The 14,107-nt window shown below is 46.8% G+C and overlaps 1 protein-coding gene across 2 annotated transcripts in view; it reads left to right on the plus strand.

Annotated features, from left to right (window-relative positions):
- Window positions 1-14,107, plus strand: part of DUSP22 (dual specificity phosphatase 22) — a 52,004-nt gene that overhangs the window by 9,850 nt on the left and 28,047 nt on the right. For both annotated transcript variants that reach the window (XM_060111062.1, XM_060111061.1), the window contains exons 2-3: window positions 2,257-2,290; window positions 6,205-6,287. In XM_060111062.1, coding sequence (XP_059967045.1) covers window positions 2,257-2,290; window positions 6,205-6,287 — 117 coding nt within the window. The remainder of the gene's footprint in view (window positions 1-2,256; window positions 2,291-6,204; window positions 6,288-14,107) is intronic.

Below are 14,107 nucleotides of genomic sequence, written 5' to 3' on the forward strand. Positions count from 1 at the left end.
CTTCCCTCCCTAGGCAAGCAACTCAGCAAGGGAAGTGGGACACTGGCAGGGCCATGTCTCTTGGTCACACTGTATCCCGAGTGCCCAGAGGGTACCCGTGTGTGACAGGAACTCAGGAAACCATTCAGCCGCTGTAATACATTCTGCGACTTTGGGGAAGCAAACGTGCTCCATGACTGTGTTGTGGTCCATTGTAACTGTCAGCTGTATGAATTGGGAGACTTCTGTGGTCAGTGTTAGGAAAGAAAAATAACTTCGACACACTGGAAGTGGCGAGGAAGATTCTGTTCAAGACCATGACACGTGGGCGATGGAGCTCCACCCCCAGTGCCGCCGGGGCAGGTGAGGGAGTGGGTGGAAATCACTGATGGAGCTTGATCAGTAGCCAAGGGTGGAGGAAGGGGGGCTTGACTGATACCAAGAGCGGGTGGGCGCTTGACAACTGGCTCAGCAGGGTTCTTGGCTAAATCTGGCCAAGGACCAGCCAGGTGGAGAAGACTCGAAGTTCGGTCAGGGAGGAAGTCTGTGTCCCCATCAGCCAAAGGAGCTGGGTGATGATTTTGCCCTTGAGTATCTAATAAAGATAGGAGAGACCCTGGAAACCCGCAGATGACGCGTGAAGAAGCTCTGTGCAGGCAAGAGCTGCCAGAGCGTCAGTTCGAGGCGTCTCCCAGGTGAACTTGCATTGTTCTTACAACGTTGTTTTAAAACAGGAATGGTGAACTATTTACTCCACCCTTCCTCCCAGGAGAATCCCAAAGACTGATTATGTTTCAAGAAAGACCTGTCAAGTGTTTTAGTTCCTTGGCAGTTTTACATTTCCTGGTTCCAGGGCTAACCCTGCCCGCCTCAGTGCTGTGACTTTCTCAGTCCCCTGGGGCACTCTCCAAGCCAGTTTTGCCTCCCAGGGTGTTGAGTCAGCCAGAGTGACCACGTGTCTCCATGACGACGATGTCACTTCTGGATTTTGCCTTTTGTCCTAGATTATTAATAGTACCTCTTTTCACTCTCACAAGTGTCCTGTTTTGGTCTATTAGTTCTTTGGTCCCCCATGACAGACGCTGACCCTGGACCCAGTACTGCTGTGTCCCAGTAGATCCCCACAGTGACTTTTTAGCAGGCAGCTGGTTGTCAGGAAGATGCTTGAAGGAATCCAAGCACGTGAAGCACGCGTTACTACCTGCTGCTTTCAGCTTTCTTAGTGGAAGTGGGAAAAATAGGGAGTGTGAAGCAGATGGGGCTGAGAGGTGTGTGTAGCAGTGGTGCTGATGAGGGTGTCACCAAGGCACCAGGGGTTGCAGTGAAGTGTCACCACGGCCAGTGTGCTGTATGCACTTGGAAATCATATAGGTGGTGTAGCTTCCAAAGCAGTGTCCATATTTGGATTTCAGAGGTTCCATACAGAGTACTGGCAGGACAGGAATTAGCTTCGTGTTTTGTAAAGTGAGGGGTGCTTTAGGGTGAGAATTACAGTCACCCATTCCCATCTCAGGTCTACTGAATCATTCTGTGCGGAGCCTGGGGCTGGGGGCATCCCAGAAATCTGAAGTTTTAATAGATTCTGCTGATTCTGGTGGATAGTCGGGCTTGAGAACCACTGCCTTAGAAGTAGATGTTTTGCAGCAAATGTGTGTTCTTATTAACGTGAACGTTTAGACAGTTTTTTCATTCATTTAGCAGCTCTTTACTGAATGGTAATCACGGGCCAAGCCCTGGGCCGGGAGCTGGGTGTGCAGCCCAGCAGAGGGGACAGACCTCCGCATCACTGCAAGGGGAAGACAGTGGGCGCTGAAGCAGGGGTCACCCCAGACGCAGGGCTCAGGACAGGCCTCCCCAGGGCATGAGTCGGAGCTGGGGCCTGAAGGATAGGGAGAGCAGGGGTAGAGCTGCTGCCTGGCTGCGGAACAGCATGTGCGAAGCCTCAGACTGCAGAGGGCGGGTCTGCTGGAGCTGAGAGAGAAGTGGGAGAGGAGGAAGCGGGGGGTGGGGGGGGTGGGGGGGGGCGGGCAGGCAGGACGGGTGGAGGGGATGCTGGCGGTGCTTGGCTTGGGGCTGGAGTCAGAAAGCCAGCGAGCACTGCGAGCCCCGGAGACAAGGATGCCTTGTCCATGCTGTCCATCTGGGAGGGTGCTGGGAGGCGGGTGTGGTGGGCACAGGCCTGGGCTGCACTCCCACCTCCGGGAGGGCCCCGCCTCGTGCCAGATGCCGTCAGCCGCGGGCCTGTAACACTCGCGTCTGGTCTGTGTCTCCCCCTAGATCCTGCCTGGCCTGTATATCGGCAACTTCAAAGGTGAGTTCTCCTTTTTTATTATTGTGGTAAAATATGCAAACCATTAAATATGCCATTTTAACTTCTTTTTAAGCATGCAGATCAGTGGCATTAAGTACATTCACACCATCGTGCAGCCGTCTGCACCATCCGTCCACAGAACTCTTTCATTTTCCCAACTGAATCTGTCTCCATTGGACACTAACTCCCCATCGCCCAACCCAGCCCCTGGAAACCACACCCCTCCTTTCTGTCTATGAATCTGATGGCTCTGGGGACCTCGTATGAGTGGAGTCATGCAATATTAGTCCTTCTGTGACTTTTATTATTATTTTATTATTAGTCCTTTTATTTCACTGGGCATAACAAAGTTGATTCACTTTTGTAGCCTGCGTCAGAATTTCCTTCCTGTTTAAGGCTGAATAATGTTCCAATGTGTGGATGAACCACACGGTGTTTGTCCATCACCTGTGGACGGACACTTGGACGCCCCCGTTAGTGGTGAGTTCGCTTTTTTAAAGATTACCTTTAGGCTCTCACGCACGATGGGGTCCAGGTGTAGATGTCAGTTCATTAAGAGTCTGGTCTGGACACGGCCACCACTGTGCTCTGGTCCTTGTACCCCGACGCCTTGGCCAATGGCTGGCAGAGTGGCGTGGAGCCCTGCAGATTCCACCTTGACCTCTGACCTTCTTTTTAACTCTGCATGCTTGCTGGAGCTTTATTATCAAAAGAAGATGGCTAAAAGGCACATTCAGCAGCCATGTAACTTGTTTGTCATCTTTATCACTTTTATTTTCTAGTTATTAATAAATTTTCAGAAACCCATTTTTTTAATTACCTGGGGAAAACAAGTGGCAGTTTCATCCCTAGCAGATTATTCTTATCCTGTGTTGACTTTTCTGCTTACACATGTCTCTGCAGCTTGTTGAATATTTGTTGATATGCTGTCTGCTACTGACCTTTTATTTTTAGCTCGTTTGTCTCAAAATGCTCTGTAGATGCAAAGGTGAGTAGCAACCCATGGAGCAAAGTGCATGCGGAGGGGAGGGGCTGGTCTCCACGTCGTGAGGCATTTGAGTGTGTGTGATGGGGAGCCAGTTCTCCCTCGTGCTGGAGATGGACTGTGCGTCATCCAGGGACTGGGCCCAGGACACGTGCAGAAACAAGTCTCCTGTTCTGGTGGAGAGGGCCCTCCTCACCACGCCTCCCTCCCCAGACAAACAAGAACACACTCCTGTCTGTTTTCTGGTTGTTGCTTAAATCTGTGAGTTAGGTTCACATCGATTGTTAAAACAGTCTCAATGACTTCTCTGCATGATGTTCATTTCCTTTTCCCCCTGGGCTCCGAGGGCAGCTAACTGGCCTCAAAGAGAATTGAGCACAGTGAGCTGACAGCTGCTAATTGCTGCTGGAACATGTTAAAAATAGTCCTGGAGTTCCTAAATTAGTAAGCTCTGTAGTTCTGAAAAACTACAGAACTTTGTGGCAGGTAGGCGAGTGGTGCTAGAATGCATGAACATCTTTATGGTCATTTAGTGAATTATTATTAACGCTTTCATGGGGAGAGGGGAATGTCTTTGTTTTTGAAAACAACAGAATTTAGGATAAATTCTTGGAAGTAGAATTGCTGGGTGAATATTTTTACAAATCAAAGATTGTAATAAATACCAACCAAATTCAATACTTCTGCCAACAGTTTCCATCACGCTTACAGATGGTACCAGGCTGCTGCTTGCCAGACCTCGGTTTGAGCAGCAAAGGACTAAGTTCTCCTAAGATTTTGTGCTCAGGAAGAGCTTGTGCATGTGCACGTGGGCAAGCTGATGACCCCACGGCAGACCTTCCAGCTGCATTCACACTCATTACCACGGTGCCCATGGCTCTAGACAGCCATCCACCAATAACTTGTAGTCCTGAAGAATAAATGTCATCATTCCAATAGTGTTGGCTGAGCACTTATGCACGTAAATGGGTGGACAGAGCCTGTGCTATGGGAAAGAGTAATCCGAAGGTGGCGTATGCATGCGGACGGTGCTGCAAGAGAATAGAATGGAGCACAGAGCAGAAGGGGCACAAGCATCCCCAGGAGTCACTTCTGTTTTCTTTGGGGACCAACAGTCAGTTTTCTCATCTGTGGTATCAAGGGTGGTTGTATTCAAAAACAATTTTATCCCCAAACCACCGTTTTTGTTGTTGTTTATCTTAATCTGTGTTACAGAAGTATATTTATGGGGTGATGAAAATACTCTAAAATTAGATTGTGGTGATGGTTAAACAATTCTGAATATAATAAAACCCATTGAATTGTATGCTTTAAAAGGGTGAATTTTATGGTATGTGAATTATCTCAATAACACTGTTTTTTAAAAAAGGAAAACACGTATATTTAAACAGTCTTTAAAATTCAAGTCCTGGGTGGAGTCAGAATCTGGAAGAGCCTGGCCTGGAGTGCCTGGCGCTGCTCTGGAGACCCCAAAGGCCTCTCCCTCCTCGGCTGCCCCGCCTTGTCTGGGCGCCGAAAGCTCCAGCTTGACCCTGTTTCACCGCTCGTCTAAAATGCACATTACTGGTGGGGACTGGAAAACCACACTTTGGTGAACATGTGGGGTCTGCCTGCCTGTGGGACCCTAAATAATTCCAGTTCCCGCCGAATTCAAAACTCACTGAGGTACCGGCTTGGGGTAGTTAGTTGGTGGAGGGTCTACCGGGCCTGGTCCTGTGTGATGGGCGTGGAGGCTGCTTGGGGTTGTAGCGGCAGTTAAGAGAGTCTTAAAGTAAAACTGACGTTTTAAAATAAAAGGCTTGGGCTTCCCTGGTGGCGCAGTGGTTAAGAATCTGCCTGCCAATGCAGGGGACACAGGTTCGAGCCCTGGTCCGGGAAGATCCCACATGCCGCGGAGCAACTAAGCCCGTGAGCCACAACAACTGAGCCTGCGCGTCTGGAGCCTGTGCTCCACAACGGGAGAGGCCGTGACAGTGAGAGGCCCGCGCACCGCGATGAAGAGTGGCCTCCGCTCTCTGCAACTGGAGAAAGCCCTCGCACAGAAACGAAGACCCAACACAGCCAAAAATAAATAAATAAATAAATAAATAAAAATAAAAAATAAAAAAATAAAATAAAATAAAAGGCTTGCCCCAGGCCAGAACAGGGGCAGAGGGGGAGCGGACCTCCTTGATTCTTGCTGGGCTCTGTTTTGTAGATTAGCAGAAGTTCCAACTTGAGGGGATTTATTACGACTTTCTTCTCCAGGTATGATCACTGGAAGGGAATGTAATTTTGGTGTCTCCTTAGTTTCATATGCGGATAATTAATAACCAACTTATAACTTACGGACTATTTTGTTTGGAATTTCCAGAAAATGTTCCATTTTTAGTTTTGCCATAAAGTGAATGTAGATGTTATAAACCACAGTCTTACCTGCATCTGGAGCCATTCCCTGCTGTTTGACATTAGGGTTGATAAGTCTGGCAGATTCCTATATCTTATATAGTAAGTTGCTTTTTTGTATTTAATTTTAACTTAGATTACTAATCATTAAGAGGTAGTTTAAAAATATTTAAAACATCTTTCTTATTACATGTTTTATGTGAAAGACTAACCTAAGGGTCTACAACTTAACAAGTGTCAACTACGAAGTGACTTCCTTTAAACAGTAACACTCATGATTATGTTTATTAATCTAAATACATTTCAAGTTTTATATGACCACTTTTAACAAAAGATGTGCCAATCAGAAATAAACTTAGTTATCTGCAGAATACCTAAAAGCAATCATCCTAGATTCCCTAAGTCTAGATTATTCTGGTCTAGTCAGTTATGAATTTTTAAGAGAGAAATATGCAAGTCATTTTGTGTTTTTTTGCCGGCTAAACTTAAGGAGTGCTTCACTTGCAGAAAATATTAACATGTCCTCCTCTTTCTTCTATGACAGATGCCAGAGATGCAGAGCAATTGAGCAAGAACAAGGTGACACACATTCTCTCTGTGCACGACAGCGCCAGGCCAACATTGGAGGTAAGAGAACTGAGCTGCACGCATGTCTGCGCTGTGCTCCTGGGTCCAGGGGGCACTGACGAAGCAGCCATGTTCTCTCCAGCACCAGTGCGCTCCTCTGTCACTGGCTGTGTTAATCTTGTGCTCAGACCGTATCTGTGCCTGTGCCTGGGGCATGGCATGGCAGGAGGATGCCTTCTTTTTCTGATTGTCCTCCTGTTAACGTTGCTAGCTTGGCTTTCTTGGCTAAATGCCAAAGAACAAGCTGATGCTGCATTTCCCTTTGGATTTTCTTTTCTTTTTTTTTTTTTTTGAGAGCCATTCTGACAGGTGTGAGGGGGTTTCACTGTGGTTTTGCTTTGCACTTCCCTGATGATTAGTGATGTTCAGCACCTTTTCATGTGCGTGCTGGCATTCGTATGTCTTCTTTGGAAAAATGTCTGGATCCTCTGCCCATTTTTTAATCAGATTGGCTTTTTTTTTTTTTTTTTTTTTTTTTTTGCGGTACGCGGGCCTCTCACTGTTGTGGCCTCTCCCGTTGCGGAGCACAGTCTCCAGACGTGGAGGCTCAATGGCCATGGCTCACGGGCCCAGCCACCCTGCGGCATGTGGGATCTTCCCGGACCGGGGCACGAACCCATGTCCCCTGCATCGGCAGGCGGACTCTCAACCACTGCGCCACCAGGGAAGCCCTTCCCTTTGGATTTTAAGGACATTTAAAACCTATTTTAATTCCTTTCAAGATTATCTCCCGTTTTAGAATCCAGAAGAATTCAGGCTGCTCATTTCCTGATTTTTTCCATTTAAGCTCAATTATTTACTAGGAAAAAAAGGCAATAGAGGATAAATTGTCCCTGCAGATTTTCCGGGGCTTCTCTCTGCAGGCTGCCAGTGCAGAAGCTGTTGTTGTGTTTTAGGTTTTAAAGTAAACAGGGTGTGTCTGCCTTTACACTAATTCCAAAAGCATCTTCAATTTTACCCTAATGGACGGTTTGAGCTGTTGGCTGGGAGCAAAATATATTTCTGTTTATTAGCCTTGACAGAGCCCAAACTACCTCTTTTTAGAAAATAATACGAATGTGGTTGTGATGTGTATGTTTTTCTATTTTAGGGTTGGGTATTGGAGAGGGAGGTGTGGCTTGTTCTGAAAGAAATAATCCTAGTTCAATCAGTTTACACTTAAATTGATATTATACAACAGTAGGTATTATATTTTTATTTCAAATTTATCTCTTTTACTTGGCCATTAGAACTGCCAGATTTCAGTCAGTTTCAGATAAATGAGGATATAGAGTAATAAGTGATTCTAGTGACATCACCATACAGAGGACGGTGGGATGTGAACAAACCTCTGTTCCTTTCTCCAGATTTTTGAGCTTGCACGTCCCTTTGTTGTTTTAGCTCATGGGTTTTGTTAAGGTGCTGTAATTTGTGCTGCAGCATGATTTTATTGGAAACAACAACAACAACACATCATGTTTCTGGAGCCTAACGTTGCCCTTGAAAATAGCTACTCCATTTTTCATATATCAACAATTGTTTATATTAAACATATAGCCAAGCTATGGCCTAGATGATAAGTTAAATGTAAACTGGCCATGATTTACTTCCTCTTAAATCACAAGATGAGGCTTGAGGTTTCCTCTATTTTAATAAATTGCATAGATGTCCTCCCCACCCTCTCCCTCTAGGCTGCCTCGCACCCTTTTGCCCTGTTCAGCACAACACGTTGTCAGGTAGGAACACGGCCCCGAAATCCGTCCACGCTGCGGCTTCCGTGCAGATACCAGGTCTTCAGGCTCACAGAACTTCCTCCACGTGGGAGTTCTGTGAGCCTTGCTGCCCTGCCCGACACTGGAGGTGCTGCTGTGATGGATGAGATCAAGTTTGCTTATCCTCTGAGCCCTGGGGTGATGTGGTCAGTGGAGGGAAAGAGGTCCGAGCCTCCAGGTACCAGATCTGCTGCCTTTTCCCCACGGGACTGCTTTTATTTGGCAACATCCTGTTTCAGCCTTTGGGTGCTTTTATTACCTCTCTTGATAGTAAGTACTTTCCTGTGATTTCATTTTATTAAGGGTTAGACCTTCGTTTTATAGCATGACATACTTTAACGTTGCCCCTCTTACTTTATTCATTTTTAACTTCACAAGTAATTCATGAATATATTCTTAGTTTAAAAATTAAAACAATAGATTCTCTGATTGCACAAGTGGGGAAAACTGAGGCATCAAAAGTTATTTGATCGGGCGTGCTTGCCTTAAGTGATTGGGATCGAGGAAGTTCGCCAGGGTCCCAGAAGTTCCAGACCTTTGTTTAGCCCTCTGCCTGATGCATAAAGGCAGTTGTCTCTCTTAAATTTCAAACTCAGTTCCAGAAGCCATAATTTCACCCAGCCTGAGATGAGTCAGGGAAATTACTTGTTTGGAGTCAGTACGGAATTAATGGATAGATTTTATGTTTCAGCAGCTCCATGTTTTGCTGGCCCTGATCCTTGGATGGAAGTAGGGCAGGGATGAGGTGAGGGGGCAGATGGGTTCAGGGCCCTGATAAGGGGTGGAGGGATAAGGGATAGGAGAGGAGGGAGCTGGCACCTCGCGACCTTTCGGAGATCTTCAAAGCCATGCATGTTTATAGAACAGGCCCTAACTTTCTCTGGGCAGCCCTAGGCTGGGCTGGGCTGGGCTGGGCTGGAAGTGGGGAGGTAGTTACTATCTAAAATAGAAAGGTTTCAGTCCTGCCACATCCATGCGGGAGTTCTGTGAGCCTTGCTGCCCTGCACAACACCGTAGGTGCTTCTCTGGTGGATGAGATCAGGTTTGCTTATCCTCTGAAGGCTGTGGCGAGGTGGTCAGTGGAGGGAAAGAGGTCCAAGGCTCCAATTGCTGTCTCTTCAGAAGAGTATCTGAGGGTTAGATCTTCCAGAATAAAGAGTCTTAGAGAGTTGGCAGAAACTTAGGAGCCTCATGCTCCCTGAGTCAGCTCTAAACTAGTGTCTGAGATTTTGAGGAGCTCTGGCTCCATTTTTATGCTGCTGCTCTTTGTTTGCTGTAGAAATCCCAGCTGCACAGGGTCCTAGAGGTCACCTACCTGACTCCATCACTATGTGGACAGGAAGCTGAAGTTCAGAGACATGAAGGGACTCTCACAATCCCACAGCTGTTTTAGATGGCTTGATGGAAACCTGGATCTTCTCTCCCAGGCCAGAGATTTTCCCAGAATGCTTCACTGCCTTGGTCCTCTTCTAGCATGACTGACGCTTCTGACTTTGCTTAGCAGTATTAGTAGATATTGACACATCAGCTTTGGAAAGGTTGTACCATTTGTACCCGCACTGGCAGCGTATCAAAATACCTCTTTCCCCAAACCATCACCAGCACAGAGTTTTGCTCTTCTTTACTTTTAATTAGCAGTATTTTTGTTTTGTTTTATTTTCTGTGAATGCCTTCCTCACACTGTCGAGTCCCCTGTCCAGACAATTCTTCCATTTGAAGGCAGGCGGTGGATGGTTTACTCTTGAGCTCCTGCTGCATGCAGGGCCCTAGGACAGGTGCTAGAGATAAAGTGAATGCCAGTGTCTGCCATGGTGAAGCCCTCAGTGAATAAACAAAATACACACGGTAACTCTTTTATACATATTACTAATAATGACCATCAGGCTCAAGGCAGGAAACACTCAGAGAGCAAGGTTCCTCCTTTACCACATCAGTCTGGAGGCATTTGCGGTGCTGGGCTTTTGGCTGGGCCTTTGGAGACAACTGGGGATTTAGAAAATCTGGTTGGTACCGTTCTGGCTAGTAGAGTACCAGGATATGCCTTCTGGTGGGGCCCTGACTCCACGGAATCACATCGGTCCTTCTCATCCCCCATGGACCCTGGGGACCCAGCCTGGAGGATAGCAGTGTCCTGGTTCCTTTGTAGCATAACCAGACCTGGCGGCCTGCTCACGTCACCTGCTAGCAGATGGCAGAGCCAGGGGAGAAATCATTGCCATGTAGATGAATTTCAAGTAGGAATTAAGCCAAAATCTGTAATTATAACATCTAAGGGAGAAAAATCCCTTCCTCCGATTCCACATTGAGGACTGGGTGGGGCAGTGGCCTGCATTTGCTGAAAGTGTTTCCTTATTTGTGAGCCGTGTTTTCAGCGCCTACTGGTTGCTCCAGATTTGAGGGATGGTGAAAAGTCCTGTCACAAAGACAGTGCTTTTTCAAATCAGAAACCCCGTGTTGTTGTAGGTGCTGAGGAAGTAATATTGAGCAATGAAAGGTTTCTCCCTTCCTCTGAAAAAAGAACCAGAAGTCTATCTTTCTAATGTAAAAATTTCAGAGTTTGTTTCATTTTTCATGTTGGGTATTTAACCAGAGCACCTGCAGGAAACAACTATTTTTCACTATTAATAAAAATGCTTTAAAAAGTATTCTCATTCCTTCACTGGGCTAATAACAGAAACAATTTAATTTTTAAATGATTTATATTTTAGGATTAAATAGAAAAAAATAGTTTATATACATATATTCAAATCAGGGCATTGCATGCATGCCAGATAGATTTTTTTGAGCTTGAGTTCGGCTTGGATATTCTTCCCATTTTAAGTTGTGACTTTCGTATTTTGAACCATTTAAGCGTTTGTTTTTGTTTTTGTTTTCAAGAATAGGATGTTTTCGTAGGCCAGCATTTATTCCTGGTGATTCTGTTTTATATTTCCTTTAACACAAAAGACATTTTCTTGAGGTATCCAGACTCAGAAGTTAATTTTGTTAGTTTTGTTTGTAGTTGACCACTTCTCCTGGTTCTGATACTTACTGTTATTTATGTGTCTGTACATATAGGTGTGTATCTCCAAGAGATGCCCAGTCTGCTTGGACAGTGGTGCTGAGAGCCTGAGTGGCTCCTGTAGGGACCTCGTTCCCCTGCTGCATTTCTGTCTGGCGACCCACCCCGTTTCTCACCCTCAAAATTTTTGCTGGCTTCCTAAATGTAAAACAAGCCCAGTCCAAAGTGTGAAATGGCATTTGAAGTTTAAGAAGCTGTGCTTCTGTGTCCGCTTCTTTCTTCTACCCTTCTCTTGCCCACCCAAGTCCTACCCTCCCTCAGACCTTGGCCCAGCTCCTTTTTTGAGAAGGATACTCCCAGTGACCTCCAACCTCAGGAATTCTTCCCCTTTTCCTATACTACTTATAGTTTGCACTCTTTGTTGGGCCCTGAATTGTGCATGCTCTGTGACAGACCCTGCAGGCCATCAAATGGCTGTCTGACCTCCGTCTGATGGTCTAGCTCCTCAGCTGGTCTCAGGCCACTGCGGACAGTGGGTTTCTGCCGTGTTGGACTTCCTGGTCTCCCCAGCACTCAGCCTGGATCTGGTTCTGCAGATGCTTGCTGACAAACTCAGAGCCGAGTGCATTTAAGCTCCCCTCCCAAGTGAGAAGCCATGTCTTCGGTCATTTGTGGCTGACTTCAGGGTGTGAAAGAAGAGCAGTGTCAAGAATGGTATATTGACCACCAGTGATCTGTGAGGCCAGAGGTCTGTTAACGCAGTGCAGCCTCACTGCCCTCCCCCCACTGTCAGGACGCCTGGGCAGGTGCAGATGTTCTGCCATACACAGCTGGAGTGGCCTCCAGTTCAGAATTCCCTCTTGCTAAGTTCCTGCAACCACGTGACTCTTCTGTGACTCTCTGGCTGACCTCTCAGCGGTGCTTCATCTACCTTTGGTCTGCGTTGGAAGCCTGGTCCTACAAGGAAAGCACAGTCTAAGACACGGACGGTGGACGACCAATTAAAAGAAGACTGGCCACAGCCAAGGCAGCCCGAGGTCGGGAGGGCTGGCTGAGACATCCTCTCGGATCTCGGGGGCTTGTGGCCGGATCATGAAAGGCTAGGAGGACTTTCCGGGCACTGGGGCCGTGTTCTGATGCATTAGGGAGACCTTGGTTACCTTGTCCTCCTCTGGAGGCTTCGTAGGCAGACCCAGCTCTGCCTTTCTGCCTACCTGGTGACCGTGTCAGCTCAGCTCTTAGGACTCTGAGGCCCCTCCTGTCCATGACCTTGAAGTCACAGGGGCTATTGGCCACATTTGCCCTGGCACGAGGAAGAGAATTGCTGAAAGCCACATGCCTTGTCCTGTACACACAGGTATAGGCAGGGAGGTTCACTGCAGCTCTGTTTGTAATGCAAAAAATTGGAGCCAACCCACATATTCAGCAGAAGGGTACCTGTCAGCTGTGATACATCCATGTAAAAGAAACACTCTGCAGCAGTTCACAAAGAAGAGGAAGGCTTACATGTGTGCACAGGAAAAGGTTAATTGCTGAGCAAAAGAAGCAAGTTGTAGAATAATATACACAATATGATCCCATTTGTATAAAATTGCATATCAATCATGTATTCCTGTATGTACATAAATAAGTGTGTAAATGTACAGATAAGAGTTTGAAAGGACCACATCAGACTCCTAGGAATGGTAAAGAGCAGTAGGATAGGAGAAGAGGGTGGAAAGGATGAGTTTCACTTTTTTCTCTATTTATTTTCTACAATGGGAGTATCTTCATAGTATCATTTTGAAGGAAGAGAGGTAGGGAAGGAAGGTAAGCAGGTGGCCACACCTGGTGTCTGGAGTAGTGACAGGTAGATTGCATTTGGATGTGCAGGCTTGGCTGGAATGGGTTCTGTGTTTGGTAACAATGTTTCCCATGGGTTCACGTGTGAATGTGTGACCTCAGACACACTGCATGCTTGTCCTCCTCCTCGGTCGTGGATACAAAGCATCTCTTGTAGTCACCTTAATCTTCAAAGGGAGAAGAAAGCCCATGACACACCTTTCAACTATACACATTTTATTTTCAATATCAGTTATGTTGTACTTCTACTTGAATGTTTCAGTTAAATGAGTTTATGTCCTTTTTAGGAATCACAGATCCCCTAGTGATACACCTTGAAGCACTGGGCAGGGTTTCCTGGTCGGATTGGTCGGTGTGGATGAGTTCTGTTACTTTACTGGCATTACAGAAACCACCACACTATCATAATTGCTGATGAGGTCCAGGGCCTTTGAAAGTAAATCATTGTTCGACCTGGGATCGTTCTCAGGTTGACGGTTGTTTCCATCTCTCCGGTAAAGTGTTTGAGTATCGGTGGCACCTCCTGTGCCAAAAGTTTGCAGCTTTCATGTGTTGAGGTAAATTTCTTTGAAGCCAACCCCAGACTTAAATAGAAATGACTCAAATAGAAATGATTATGGTAGATATCGAAAACTGTCTAGTAATCGCTCTTTCTCAAATCCAGCTGTGTCTGAGTTCCCCGTGTGTGGGCCGTCAAGCGCGAAGAACGCAGCTCCCCTGGCTGCTGGCCTTCTGTGACAAGTGGAATTCTGAAGCCAGAATTCCAGCGCAGATGAGCCAGAGGGGCTGAAATTGCCGAGGCCTGCGTTGGTTCCAGGCGGGAAAGCAGGGCTTCTTGTCTCTAAGTGAAAGAGGTGTGTTAACTTCCCTTTGCCCGGCTCCCTGGAGCTCCTGGCACTTCAGCTGTGGGCACTCTCTCTAGTTCTCACACTTACTGACCAGCCTCCACCACGTAACTGAAGACTTTTGCAAAACACTCTTCTTCCTAGACTTTTCCTCTCAGTCAAGTCCCAGTTTCTTGAGCATCTCCTGCTGAGCTTCCGTCTCCTCTCTCTTCTGCAGACGCCCCTGTGCGATCACGTCCTGAGCATGGGCGCCAAGCGCTGCTTCTGGAGGGGGCTCTCCTAGCTCAGACCCTTCCCAGAGTCCTCAACGGGGAATATGCTAGTGGCAGGATCTGCCAGGCTTTCCAAACCAAGGTCTCAGGAGAAGCGTGTGACACGTGG

This window comes from Mesoplodon densirostris, chromosome 10, assembly GCF_025265405.1.
Source record: "Mesoplodon densirostris isolate mMesDen1 chromosome 10, mMesDen1 primary haplotype, whole genome shotgun sequence".
Classification (NCBI taxonomy): domain Eukaryota; kingdom Metazoa; phylum Chordata; class Mammalia; order Artiodactyla; family Ziphiidae; genus Mesoplodon; species Mesoplodon densirostris.